Genomic DNA, 14,710 nt, shown 5'->3' on the forward strand with positions numbered 1-14,710 from the left:
TTTGCACGTACTATTTCATTATCCAGTTTGTTTCAAGTGTCCACTACTCTATGTGGAAAACTGTTTTTCTTCAGTTCTCTGTGTGTCTTAAAAAGTGACTAAATAGAGAAGAACAAGGGGACCAAGAACCCTTTTTTATTAATTCATATATATATATATATATATTTATATATCCAATTAAATAAAAATGGAAATGGTCAAAACTAAAATTTCTGAACGAAAGTGCGTGACCCGAACAAAAGGTAACAGGGGGTCATGGACCGGGGTGAGTGTTTTAACAGTGATCTGGCGCGGGGACGGTCTGGAAGAAAATTATTTATACGCTTACTATACACAACAACATGGGTGTATACATAAAAAAATATTTCTCTCTAAACCTTCCAACCTCCTACTCCGGAAATGAGTCATCACCGGAAACACTAACTCCCGGGGACACATCTCACTCAGACTCAGAGAATCTTTACGAAATATTACCAAGAGAATCTTTACGATATAACGCTAAGAGAATCTTTACGAAATATTGCCAAGAGAATCTATATACATAAAAACGGAATTATGGAATTCTGACAAAAGAATCTTTACGAAATATTAAGGAGAAAATATTTACAAAATATTGCCAAGAGAATCTTTACCAAATGTTAACAAGAGAATCTTTACGAAATATTACCAAGAGAATCTTTACGAAATATTGCTAAGAGAATCTTTACAAAATATTGCCAAGTGAATCTCCACTCCACTAACATAAAAAAATATTTCTCTAATACGTTAATAATATTACCATGGAAAAAGAAAGTGGTGCTAACAAGAAAAAGAGAATCTTTACGGAATTCTGACAAAAGAATCTTTACAAAATATTAATGAGAAAATATTTACGAAATATTGCCAAGAGAAACTTTACCAAATGTTAACAAGAGAATCTTTACAAAATATTACCAAGAGAATCTTTACGAAATATTGCTAAGAGAATCTTTATGAAATATAGCGAAGCGAAGCGAGCTACGCCGTAGGCCAAGCACACCTGGCAAAGCCAGGTCCGGGTGCTTGTATATATATATATGTTATTCTTTTCATATTTTTCACTTGTATCAAGCCAAGTTTTATGAGGGTAGTAGAGCTTGTGTCAGGATTAGAAATGGAGAGAGTGAGTGGTTTGAGGTAAAGGTGGGACTTCGTCAAGGATGCATTATGTCGCCCTGGCTGTTCAACTTATACATGGATGGGGTAGTGTGAGAGGTAAATGTAAGGGTAGTGGGTCAGGGATTGGAGATGGTTAAAGAAAATGGAGAAAAATGGGAGGTAAGCCAGCTGTTGTTTGCAGAAGACACTGCGCTTGTGGCAGGATTGGAGGAGGGAATGAGGAAGTTGGTGACAGAGTTTGGGAGAGTGTGTGATAGAAGAAAGCTGAAGATAAATGTGGGTAAAAGTAAGGTGATGAGATGTACAAGGGGTGAAAGTGGCAGTAGACTGGAAGTGAGCATTAAGGGAGAGCGACTGGAGGAAGTGGATAGTTTTAGATACTTGGGTGCAAATGTGGCAGGAAAAGGTGGAGTGAAGGTGGAGGTAGAATGTAGATTGAGAGAAGCGAGTAAATGCCTTGGTGGATTAAAAAGTGTAATGAGGAATAGACATTTGGGAATGGATGCTAAGAGTAGACTGTATGAAGTAGTGATTGTGCCAACAGCACTGTATGGGACAGAAACATGGAACATAAGAGAGGAAGAGAAGTATGATGGGAGTTACTAGGCTAGATAGAGTGAGAAATGAGGAGGTGAGGAGGAGAACAGGGGTGGAAAGGGAGCTGGGAGATATGGTTGATGAAAGAGTATTAGGATGGTTTGGACACATGGAAAGAATGAGTGAAGAAAGACTAGTAAAAGAAGTATGGAAGGCAGATATGGAGGGAGTGAACATGAAGGGACGTCCTAGAATGAGGTGGATGGATGGGGTGAAGGGGGCTTTGGGGAAGAGAGGAATGTCTGTTAAGGAAGGATGGGAGAGGACAGAAGACAGGGGTGAATGGAGAATGGTTGTATATGGATGATGTTGTGATGCATGAGGTGGAATGGGTGGGGGAGGGATAGGGGGTGAGGTAGTATGTGTGAGCAAAATTTGACACAGCCCGAAGGGATTTCTCCCTGTCTTCTCCTTTTATACATGGGGGGACGGAGAGGGGGGTCACCAATTTAATGAAGCGGCCTTGCTGTGGATGTGCTGTGTCTTGTGACACTGCTTCTGACCCAGGGCAGTGGACAAGGTGCAGGGATGACCCGTCATCCAGGAGGTGCTAAGATAAGAGGGAGGGTGGAGGGGTGTGGAGTGTATTCAGGGATGGAATGGGTGGGAGTGATTTAATGCCTTTTCCTTTTTGGCTACCTCCCTTGTAAGGGGGAAAAAGCCAAGGTATATGTATGTATCAAGCCAAGGCAAAGAAGTATACTTTGAATAAGTGGCCCCTCAATAATGGGGATTAAGATCTTTGCATATACTGTATATATATCGAGGCATGTACATTTATTTAAAAAAAAATCCTTCTGTGCTGTATTATGTTTAAAGCCAGATTATCCATTAGGCACAATGAGTACAGCTTCTAAGGCCCAGAACAACTTTAGGGACCATAGAAATTCAAATAGATTGAGAAATTCATCCACCTTTTCTGCAGGATAGCATAAGTGTGGTATTTTGTAATCATTTAGTTATTAGTTCTTTTTATGATTTTGTTGATGATATACTCTGGCTGTTTATGAATTATCTCCTCATATTTGAGAATAAAACTGAATAAATACACAAAAGTTTTATTGTCTGATACAGTCTTTATATTCCTTTAGTTGTTTACAGTAATATCCCAAAAAAACTTTCAGAGGTGAGGTGGAAAGAATGTTACCACTTTGTTCCAGTGCATATTGTAGAAGGTGACTGAATGTGATAGTAAGGGGACTAGGAATCCCCCTCGTTATATTTTTTCCTGTGAAAAGTCAAACCAAACAAATGTTTGGAAAGAAAACTGTAATCAGAATCCTTGTAAATGGGTCTCTGAATGTATAAGAATGTGGAATGGTTGAGAGTAAATAAAAAATGTAAATGTTTGTGAGAGGAAAAAATGTGAGCATTGAGTGAAACTTGATAGGGAAAGTTGAGATTGGGTTTGGGTGTGTGGTAGGTAAGGTGTTAGGAGTGGGGAAAGGAGAAGGGGGAAATGGTGGTTTTGCTGGTGATAAGATGTGTGAGTATGTGGTTAAATGGAAAGAAGTGTCATCAAGAATAATGAGGGATGAAATGAGAACAGGTTATGAGAATTTAGTATTTAAGTGTATATGACCCTGGTGATGAGAAAAGTTAGGAGAAAAGAGAAGAATTTTGGAATACAGTAATTTGAATGAAAGTGTCAATAGTTTTGAAAGAAATGTAAATTTAGTGGTGTTTGGAAATCTAAACGCTGGAATAGGAAGTGAGTCACAGAGTGATCGGGAGGTATGGTGTGTCTAGAAGGAATATAATAGGAGAGAAATTGTTAGAGATGTATTCAAAGAGAAATGATGACTACTGTAGGCTATTTAAGAAGAAACACAAAAGTATGCATGGACTAGTGTGGTTGAAGAAGAATAGTCAAGAGGGCTGGATTACATAGTGGTGTCCAAGAGGAAGATCATCAGAATTCTGGATATGAATGTGTATAGGGTAGAATGTCTGACCATTATCTTGTGAGAGATTATAAGTGGAGAAAGAAGAGAAGGGAATCAGAGGTGCTAAAAAAAAGTTCAGCGAAATAGGCAAAGATGAATACCATACTTACGTACACCTGTATGCACACCTGACCGTCTTGACTTTTGGGTGGTCTGTAATACCAGACCTAAACCATAACCATTTTCTACTCCTCACCCCCCCACATTTCTGATGGCCCCTCTTATGTACAGTCTAGAAAACCTCTCAGTCAACATCATGCATCTCAAAAATAAAAGGGGACCTCAGCATTGGACAAAACATGAACCAGTCATACAGATTAATATCAACAGCATTGCTCTCAGTCCTAATAGATTTAGTATCCACATCTCAATGCTCAGTTCCCTGATGGAATGTAGATTGTGTCACAGCTCATAAGGCAAAGAAAAGAGCTTTCTTGCCACCTTCAAAGATACCTAATCCTACAAGATTCCTTTCTTTAAAAGGCAAAAGCACATGCCTGCCAAGTGATATATCAAACATGACGATCTTCTTGGCAAACTTACATATCAACAATGACTTTCCGAACTCACATTCCTAGAATTTAGAGTTGAAAAAATCTTACAAATCATCTTTACAGCCTCCTTCCATCCTCCAGATCATTGGTCATCTCATCTTATGACCCTGTTGTCAAGTGGCAGGAACAGTCATTAACCTCTAGTGATGCAAACTATGGACCCAAATTCACATCCTCCTAAACGACCACCTTCAACTCGCACCCAACACCAGATTTTATGTCTTACTCCTCCCAAGACTATAATCAGCTCTTTCCATAGGCAGAATACTGCACTTGTTCCAGCTACAAAACAATAGTCTTTTGCCTAGACAACATATCCTATATGATAATGATAGTTGCTCCCTCAGGTTTGAATAGAAACCCACAGTGGCTAGTAATGGTCCTAGTACCCTCCCACAGATCTGTGGGAAGAAAATTTGGACTGTTTATAGCACCAAACAGAAGGATGCAAGCACACACTCAATGATCCAAAATTATACCTTGCCAGGGAGTTGGTAAAAATTCAGTATCTCTGCACTGTGAACTGGTACTTTTGACTCATGGAGGAGCCGCAGTGACATTGCGGGGAGCCTGGTTTTGGAGGACTTCAAGCTTGTCCCACGAACTGAGCCGGGGTAGATGAGAACCATAGCAGCATTGTCCGCCACCGAACGTACCGCTTGGATATAGTACATCCGGAGGACCTTAAGTCCGGCACCTAACCGGGATCTTGTCACAGCTATGAGGAGATTTGATTTCGTTTTCCTGGCCTCACGGAGGTACCTGACCTCCGGAGCGAAGGAAAGCTTGGTATTGGTCCAGATGCCCAGGTTAGGTGGACACCCAGGGGAGAGTGTCGCACTGAAGAGTAAGATGGGGGCGTTGCTTCCGCGTCCTCTGACTCATTGCTTTGGTCTTTGCCGTCGAGATCTTCAGTCCCAGCCTTCCACATTCCTGGAAGAGGCGGCTATGTGCCCTCTGGGCCCTACGAAGGAGGCAGCCGCCACCAGTGATCACCAACACGATATTGTTCACATAACAGAGGAATCGAGCATCCTGTCCGAAATCAAATAGAGTCAGGTTCTCCACGAGCACGTTGAAGAGGGTAGGACTAAGAATGCCCCCATGCGGGGCCCCATTTTCCATCCTGTAGTATGAGGGTAAGTGTCCCTGGAAGCGCATCTCGCTACTCTGCCCTTGAGGTAGTCTGCAATCCAGGTCAAGATTCTACCTTGAATCCCCTTAGCAAACAAGGATGCAAGAATAGCAGGAGCCCTTGCACCCTCGAATGCTTTTTCCAGACCCAGGAACACCACAATTGCAGGCTGACTACCGATCAATCCAAGAAGGGTTGCCACACAGTCAGTTGCTGCCACTCCTTTCATAAAACCATACATACTATGATGGAAGGACTCGTCCACCACAGGAAACGATTGAGGACCATCCGCTCAGCGGTCTTGCCAAGGCAGGACGTGAGGGATGCAGGCCTGTACCTGTGTGGGTCCCTGGGCTTGGGGATCGGCACAGGGGGTGCTATGGTCGGAAAAGTTTTGGAAACGCTGCCTTAGACAAATACACACGTTTTCCGAGTCGCGTAATTCTCTGCTTTCAGAATTGTGCATGGAAGGAAAAGAGACCCGCCCACACAAATCTACACTCGTTGGCTCAGCAGAGGTCGCGCGTCGCACTTCACTCGAGCTCTCTCAGCCAACGCCCATAGTTCTTCGCCGGCCGGTCGTGGGGGAGGAGATTTTATCATGTCCATTAGTTTCCTCTGCTGTCGACCGGTCCAGCACACGCCTGGCCTCTTCGCTGACGTTGGCGAGCGGGTTTACACATCTGACAAATACACTCGTTTCCCGAGTCACGTAATTCTCTGATTTCAGAGTTGTGCCCAGAAGAAAAGATATCCACAAATCAACACTCGCCCGCCTGCCACCAACCCCCCCCCCCGCCATCGGATCCACTCTCTTGACTACGCTTCGGATATCGCCCATTGACTCGTTAAAGGCCAAACGCTCATTGCCTCACCTGGGGTTAATCAGGAACGTGCTTTGCCTCATCTGGGGTTAATCAGGAACGTGCTTTGCCTCATCTGGGGTTAATCAGGAACGTGCTTTGCCTAGCTTGGGGTTAATCAGCAACGCCACACGCGGAAAGTGAACCCTACTCACTTCTCGTAAGATACATACCTCTCACGAACATAACCACGCCCCACGCACAAACATCTACATGTACTTTTTCTTCGACTAAAAATTGCTTCCTTTCTATCGTTTCCATCCACTACATCTTCTCATTAATTTCAGCTTGCCCCCCACTATTTTTTTTTTTTTTCAACCTTTACTACTACGCCTCCTACCATTTTCTCAACTTTTGGTGATTCTAATCGCAGGCGTCGGCGCCGCCGTCCAAGATCCCTGCCCGTTTCTCCCGAGCCACCACCATCAATTGCCCCTTAATGAATCGCCCATGCAAAAGGCGCTTATTGGCAATAGCCCTCTTTTATACACTGTTGTCTTTTAATTTTCTTACATTCTTCCCCTCCCACATGGCCGTTGCTCCGTGGTGCAGTGGTCTATGGTGTGAACCATGCATTGCACCAGTGTAGGTTCGAGTCCTGACCACTTACTCAACTTAGCCACGAGAGAATAAACACAAACCGATCCTGGGCGAGCGGGTGGTCGGCTGTCCTAGGTAGCCCATAGCCCATAGAACAGCCTCTTCGATCGCAACAGCAACAACTCTAATAGCTCCAAGACCTCTCTCCTAGTATCAGATCGAGATCTCAGGCTCGCCACATTCTCGTCAGATTCGGTGAATAAATAGAATAAGACCACTGCTTTGATTTCCTTCCTTGATCGTCCTTCATACTAGAATACTACACGCCCATGATGATTCCGGGGAAAGTGACGACAAAAAAGAATTAGGCCCAGATTTGCATTATGAGAACATTATTTTACTTCGCGATTATACATAAACATGATAGAAATATCCTACATGCATTATCATTAAACAATTTTGCAAGAAAAGGAATCAATTGCACAAAAAATGTCCGCCCATGAATATCATGATGATTCCGGGGAAAGTGACGACGTAAAAGAAGTAGGCCCAGATTTGCATTCTGAGAACATTATTTTACTTCGCGCTTGTAAATAAACATTATAGAAATATCTTGTTTATGCAAGAAAACGAACCAGTTGTATAAAATGCCTCCGAAACGTCTCAGACTTTAAACATATAGTGAAACGTCACTTTGATCTTTTGCAGTAATCCGTATGTCTTTCTTTCAATCTTGCTGATGTGTTTGTACGTCAGGTGATAGGTTGTCTTTTATCAACACTCCCAAATATTCCTCCTCTTTTGTTTTTATGTGTGCGTGTTTACCTAATTATAATATACAGTTAAGGAGCAGCGATCGTTGGGTACAGTCTTCTATTGTCTAATTTTCTATCATAACTAGACTCAAATTCATGTACAGTTCCTACGTAATCTATATCCTTGATTTCTAATCCTCATATTTAAATTTGAACTTGTATATTGCTTGAGCTTGGACAATATCACCCTCTAAGATATTCTATATATTTATGCATCTACATGGAGAATGTTTCTTCACATTTTGGGACATGTGGTCTTTCGTAGTTTACTCCCATGACCTATTAAAGCCCTCTCGTATTTAATCAGGAGATCTCTTCTGTTAATGCAACCTATCCCCACCTGAACACTGTAATGACATAACCACTTTCTTTTATATCTTTCAAAGTTGGCAGACCCAGTAATTTGAGTCTTTCCTCATACGGTTTATCTGTCAGGTTGGAGATTAATTTGGGTGCTGCCCTTTTATTCTATCGATCTTACTTTATATACTTCAGTCTGGGTGGGGACCGTACTACTGATGCATATCCCAGTCTTGGAATTGAGTGTGTGTGTGTATTACCTAGTTGTATTTTACGGGAAGGGGAGCTATGCTCGTGGGGTCCCGTCTTCATATCTCATTTATATCTAAACTTTTTTTCAATTCATGTATTGTTTTTGCACACACCACTTTCTCATCTAACTTGTTCGAACTATCTATTACTCTGTGAGGAAAGCTGTTCTTTTTCAGATCTCTTCTATAGCTTTCTTGGTTTTCTTTCCGTGTCCTCTTGTATTTCTATCATCCCATTTTATCAGATTCTCTCTATCAATAATTTCTATGCCTTTCATGATTCTGTAAATAGCTATCAAATCTCCCCTCTCTCTTCTTTGTTCTAGTGTCTGTAGTTCAAGTTTTGCTAGTCTCTCTTCATATGATAGTTTTGAGAGTGTTGGTGCCAATTTTGTAATTGCTCTTTGTATTCTTTCAAGTTTTTTTATGCATTTTTTTTTTTTTTTGTACTTGGTGACCACATCGTTGCTGCATATTCCAATCTTGGTCTTATCAGAGTGATTAGAATTTTCTTCACCATTTCTTCATCCAGGTATGTAAATACCACTTTGATTGTTCTTATTAAATTATAAGTTTCTCTAAAAAAATTATTTATATGTTTCTCAGGTGACATATTATTCATAATAATGACTCCCAGGTCCTTCTCATTTTCTACTTTTTTTTTATTCCTTCTTCTCCCAATTTATATGATCCTGTTATTCTTTTTTTTGCTTTTTCCAAATTCCATTATACTACACTTTTTAGTGTTGAAATCCATCTCCCACTTCCTACTCCATTCCCATACTTTATTTAGATCACTCTGTAGTGACTCACAATCTTCTTCCGTGTTCACTTTTTTTTTTAATAGTTTTGCATCATCTGCAAAGAAGCTCATATAACTTTCAATTTCTTCATCCATATCATTAATATATATAGCAAACATTATTGGGGCTAGAACTGTTCCTTGTGGAACACCGCTTATTACGTCATCCCATTTGTGGTGTGAGCGCGAGTGTGTATGGCGCGGATGGGGACGGACGGTTGGCACCCCCTCCCCCTCTTTCTGGGGGGGGGGAGAAGGGGTCAAAGGGCATGAGCGCTGGTATCCCCCTTCCCACCCGAATGCGGGGGGGTGGCCTCACGTTGGCTTGGGTGGCACAGTGCCGAACAAGGACCGCGCGTGGGTGGTGGTGAATGCGAGTGTGAGTAGAGTGTACAGTACCCGGAAAGGGGGATATGATAAGCTAGCATTAATGGTTAGGAGGTAGGGAATTAGGCTAGAGAAGTGGAGAGTGTGCCGCAAAGGAATGTAAGGGCCCACCCAGGAGCGACCGAAACCGAAGAACCGACGTCATCGACACACAAGTAAGTACTTTTGAATCACAAGCTATCTAGGCTCTGCAAAAATGACTACGGCCGCAAGTGGAAACGGGCCGTCAATGTCCGCACCTGAGAGTGAAAAAGAACCGTTCAAGGTGAATAGTGTCACCTTAAGGCCGTTTGACGGGACAGGAGATGTCTCCGTGTGGCTAACAAAGGCAGCCTTGGTCGCGCGGCTAACGGGAGTGAGGGATGTGGCGAGTTACATCGCGCTAAATTTAGAGGGCGCGGCTTTATCCGTCTACATGGAGATGGCAACCGAAGATCAAAAGGAAGTGGAAAAGGTGAAGGAGAGGTTACAGGGAGTTTTTGGCGAGAGTCCCTTCGAAGCGTACTGCAAACTACGGCGAATGCGGTGGACGGGAGAACAGGTTGACGTGTTCGCAAATGACATTAGGCGATTGGCAGGCCTGATTAATCTCGAAGGCAACTCCCTGGAGATGGTAGTGAGGATGGCTTTCGTGAATGGGTTTCCGGATTACATATCGACTGGGCTGCAGGCAATGGAAAATGCAGCAAAGGCAGACATGAGCGAACTTATAGCCCGCGCCAGGCTCCTGACTAAGGCTAAGGATGAAGGGCCGATGGTGGCTGTGGCCAACGAACAGACACAAAGGAGAGTGCCCTCGGCAGGAGAAGGCGCGCGGGCGAGAGTGGCCACGGACCGAGAAGGGAGAACGGGTGAGCTCGGGGGTGACTACAACAGATGGCGCGGGCTGTCGAGGGTCCGTTGTTACGAGTGCCGGAGACTGGGTCACCTGGCAAGGGACTGTAAGGAGGTAGAGCTTATCTGTTACTCGTGCAATCAGCCAGGGCACATGGCCCGAAATTGCAGTCAGGGAAACGGGACATCGGCGGCCACTATGCGAGGGGCCGCCGAGGAAATGTAAGGACACCGTTCAGTCGTATGCCGATCGTGGATATTTGGGTGAGAGGGAGACGCGCGAGGGCGCTGATAGACTCTGGCTGTTCAACCACGATCGTGAGGACCGATATAGTTCAAGAGTTCAGACGGGGAGATGTGGCCCTGACGACAGTCGACGGGAGAGAGACGATATGCGATGGCGACCAGGAAATTGAAATGATAGTGGAGGGTATCCCGATACGACTAAGAGTGCTCGTCATTAGAACGATTCTGGAGGGAATTGACGTGGTGCTGGGAATGGACGGAATTACCCAGCTTGGAGAAGTCACGTTCATCGGTGGGCTCGTACGGATTGGAATGAGGCATGACTCGGAAGAGAGGATGAAGAACCGACCGAGGCCGGGTGAGGACGTAGGAATGGCAATGGGAGCCGCGGAGGGCGGTGCTGGCCCGAAGCTCGACCCTGAGGAGAGGGCGACGCCGTGCACGATTGAGGACGAGGACTTCCGGGCGGAATTTGACGGCCGGAAGTGGGAAGTAGAGTGGTATCCGAAGGAAGCTCGCCCGTCTTGAAGAACAAAGTCGACTGCTACACACGGACCCTCAGAGAGGGGGTGAGGGAGGACTTTGACCTCGAAGTGGAGCGATGGATCGAGGAAGGAATCTTGAGTCCCTGGGAGGAACCGGTGGAGGGCGGAATCCTGCCCTTGATGGCGGTAGTGCAGCCAACCAAGAGAAAGGTACGACCGGTGCTGGACTTCCGAGAGCTGAACCAGTTCGTGAAGTGTCATACTGGCGACGATTTTGTAGATGTATGTAGTGAGACCCTACGCAGGTGGCGCCGAAGGAGGGGGGCGTCCGCCGTTGTAGACTTGCGGGCGGTTTACTTGCAAATTCACGTGACTAAGAAGTTATGGAAGTACCAGCAAGTAAAATACAAAGGGAGAATTTACTGCTTGACCAGACTTGGTTTTGGGCTCAGCTCGGCCCCGATGATCATGACGAGAATCCTGAAGACGGTACTGGGGAAGACTGAAGCGATGAAGAAGGGCACTGACTCGTACCTAGACGACATACTGGTGGACGATGGCATAGTATCGACGTCGAACGTGGTGGAACATCTGGCTCGATACGGATTGACAGCTAAGGAACCGGAGCCGTTGGAGGGAGGAGCGGTGTTGGGACTGCGACTGGAAAGGAACGCGGCAGGAACGCTGATGTTCAAGCGAGGGAACGAGATCCCAAAGGTGACGGACGAAATGTGTAAACGAGAACTTTTCTCCCTTTGCGGCAAATTAGTGGGCCACTACCCGATCGCCGGATGGCTTCGTACGGCATGTAGCTACATTAAGAGGAGGGCGGGATCGAAAGATTGGGGAGAGAAGGTTGATGAGGACACGCTAACCATGATGCACGACGTTGTCCAGAGGACGATGCACGATTATCCTGTGAGAGGACAGTGGAACGCGCCCCAGCAGAGCCAGGGCGTAGTATGGTGCGACGCGAGTAGTATCGCAACCGGCGCCGTCTTGGAGATAGGGAACGTGATAGTCGAAGATGGAGCGTGGCAGCGGAAGAAGGACGACTACCACCATATTAACGTGTCAGAGTTGGACGCGGTCATAAAAGGAACAAATTTGGCGCTGAAATGGGGGCTGCGTGAGATCGAGATCAGGACGGACTCAGCCACGGTAGCGGGGTGGATGAACTCGGTGCTGACGGCTGAAAAGAGAGTACGCACGAAAGGAGCTGCAGAGATCCTGGTGAAGCGCCGCCTCGGGATCCTGAGAGAGTTAATCGACGAGTTCGGCATGAAGATAAGGGTGAGGAAGGTATCCTCGGAGGCGAACAAAGCGGACGCGCTTACCAGAGTAAAGAGGAGCTGGCTGAAAGCGAAGGAAGAACAGGAAGAGAAGCTCGAGATGTGCGCCGCTGGGTTCTTTCGTGCGAAAGAGTTGCACGAAACGCATCATCTAGGGGTCGGTAGGTCATTGTTCCTGGCAAGGAAGGTTAACCCGAACATATCAAGGGAAGAGGTGCGGCATGCGGTGAGGGCGTGTGCCCGCTGTCAGTCCATAAACCCAGCCCCCAGACCGCATTCAGCGGGGGAGCTCTGCGTGGAAGAGAACTGGGGACGGCTGGCAATTGACGTAACCCACTATCAAGGCACCAGATACTTATCGATGGTCGACTGCGGCCCAGGGCGGTTCGGCATTTGGCGAGAACTGAAGGCGAAGACTGGAGAAGAGATTGCGCGGGTGATGGACGAGGTATTTTTGGAGCGGGGCCCAGTGGATGAAGTCCTGATGGACAACGGCCCGGCGTTTCGGTCGGAGGCACTGAAAGGTACATTGGACAAGTGGAACACAAGACGCTTCTTCCGGGCAGCGTACCGGCCGAGCGGAAATGGGATAGTAGAACGACACCATCGTACAATTAAGGCCATAGCTGAGAGGGCGCGAATACCGCCGACGGAGGCAGTTTTCTGGTATAATATCTCCCCCAGGTCAGGCCAAGACGACCGCTCGGTTCCGCAAAAGGCTGTGTTCAAATATGATTGGCGCCATCCGCTGCAGGGACCGAAACTGCCGGCCAACGCCGAAGAAGGCCCCGCCTCAGTGCAGGTGGGGGAGGAGGTATGGGTGAGACCAAAGGACAGGAAGTGCACGTCACAGTGGATGAGAGGGACAGTGACGGAGGTGAACTCTCGGAACAATGTTTCTATTGAGGGAGTGCCGCGACATATCTTGGATATACGGCGGGTAGTGAGTGAAGGAGAAGATGAGGAGGAAGGCCACGGGGCGACAACAGAAGAGGATGGGATGTCTCAGAGACCCCAGCGCGAAAGACGCCCGCCAAGGTGGCTACAGGACTACGATGTAGAGGAAGGAGAAGACGAGGAGTAGGGTGATCTCTAGATCAAGGGGGGGTGTGGTGTGAGCGTGAGTGTGTATGGCGCGGATGGGGACGGACGGTTGGCACCCCCTCCCCCTCTTTCTGGGGGGGGGGGGAGAAGAGGTCAAAGAGCATGAGCGCTGGTATCCCCCTTCCCACCCGAATGCGGGGGGGGGGGTGGCCTCACGTTGGCTTGGGTGGCACAGTGCCGAACAAGGACCGCGCGTGGGTGGTGGTGAATGCGAGTGTGAGTGGAGTGTACAGTACCCGGAAAGGGGGATATGATAAGCTAGCATTAATGGTTAGGAGGTAGGGAATTAGGCTAGAGAAGTGGAGAGTGTGCCGCAAAGGAATGTAAGGGCCCACCCAGGAGCGACCGAAACCGAAGAACCGACGTCATCGACACACAAGTACTTTTGAATCACACCATTTTGAGTGTTTGTCTCTTATCACTACTCTCATTTTTCTTTCTTGCAAGAAGTCTTCCATCCATTTAAGCAGTTTGTGTGTGTGTGTGTGTGTGTGTTGGGTTACAGCATCACCTATAGATCTGACTTCTCGGGAGGGTAATAGCTGTCGACCACGAATCTTGCACATGATCCATGACCATGAAGTGAATCACTTGCAAAGCAATCATCGGATAATTTTGGAGTGTGGAAGTTAAATTTGTACACATATTGGTAAATCAATCCGAGAGTTAAACAATTTAGTGAAGAGGAATTTGTATACGGCAACCAGGATGAAAATCTTGAAATATTGAAAAGATGTTGCATCTATTGTAATTAAGTATCATCAAATTCGAGAACGTTAGAAAACTTCCCTGGTTGAGTTCTCTAACTTTCGTCGGAACTAGAAGTGTATTCTTGAGACTTCGATCGAACTGTAGAATTCCTTTGCCGAGGTTTATTAGTTGCGTCTGGTACCAGCGCTGAAGCCTGTCTGACGTTCAGTTAACTAAACGTAGTCTCGTTCGGCTGGGATTCTTACGAGCTCGTAAAACGGCTTCGAAACCACGGGACAACTAATACTTTAAGTAAGTTCTCAAAGTTCCCGATTTGTTAATCAAAATTACAACATAGGCTTGATAAATAATAAAGAGGGAGGGGAGTTTGATAATATATTAATTAAAATTACGATAGTGTGGTACGAAGTTACAGGTAAGGTTCCCGATTCGAAATTAAACAAGCTTTCGGGAAATTGCCGTAGCTCAAGGTAAACCATGCAATTCCCGTAACAACAATTACCACACATCATAACATTACTTGGTGCACGTACCACCTTCCTTAGTGGAAAGAAGCTGAAAATAATATAGTTTTGGTTGGAATTCCGACCTTGTCATATATATGTGTGCATTTCTTTTTCATTGTTCAAGTTGATATATACATACTGACTAAACTGTTTAAGATTTATTGCTCAGACAGACAGACAGACAGACTTTATTTGGCAATAAATC

At 45.7% G+C, this 14,710-nt stretch overlaps 1 protein-coding gene across 1 annotated transcript; it reads left to right on the forward strand.

Annotated features, from left to right (window-relative positions):
• Positions 1–10,719: 10,719 nt before the first annotated feature.
• LOC143020511 (uncharacterized) lies at positions 10,720–13,268 on the forward strand. Its single transcript, XM_076176939.1, has 3 exons — positions 10,720–10,892; positions 10,970–12,986; positions 13,092–13,268. The coding sequence occupies exons 1-3, from the start codon at positions 10,720–10,722 to the stop codon at positions 13,266–13,268; spliced, it is 2,367 nt and encodes a 788-aa protein (XP_076033054.1).
• Positions 13,269–14,710: the final 1,442 nt, after the last annotated feature.

Source organism: Oratosquilla oratoria, chromosome 40 (genome assembly GCF_046742065.1).
Source record: "Oratosquilla oratoria isolate Oo_2021 chromosome 40, ASM4674206v1, whole genome shotgun sequence".
Taxonomy (NCBI): Eukaryota; Metazoa; Arthropoda; class Malacostraca; order Stomatopoda; family Squillidae; genus Oratosquilla; species Oratosquilla oratoria.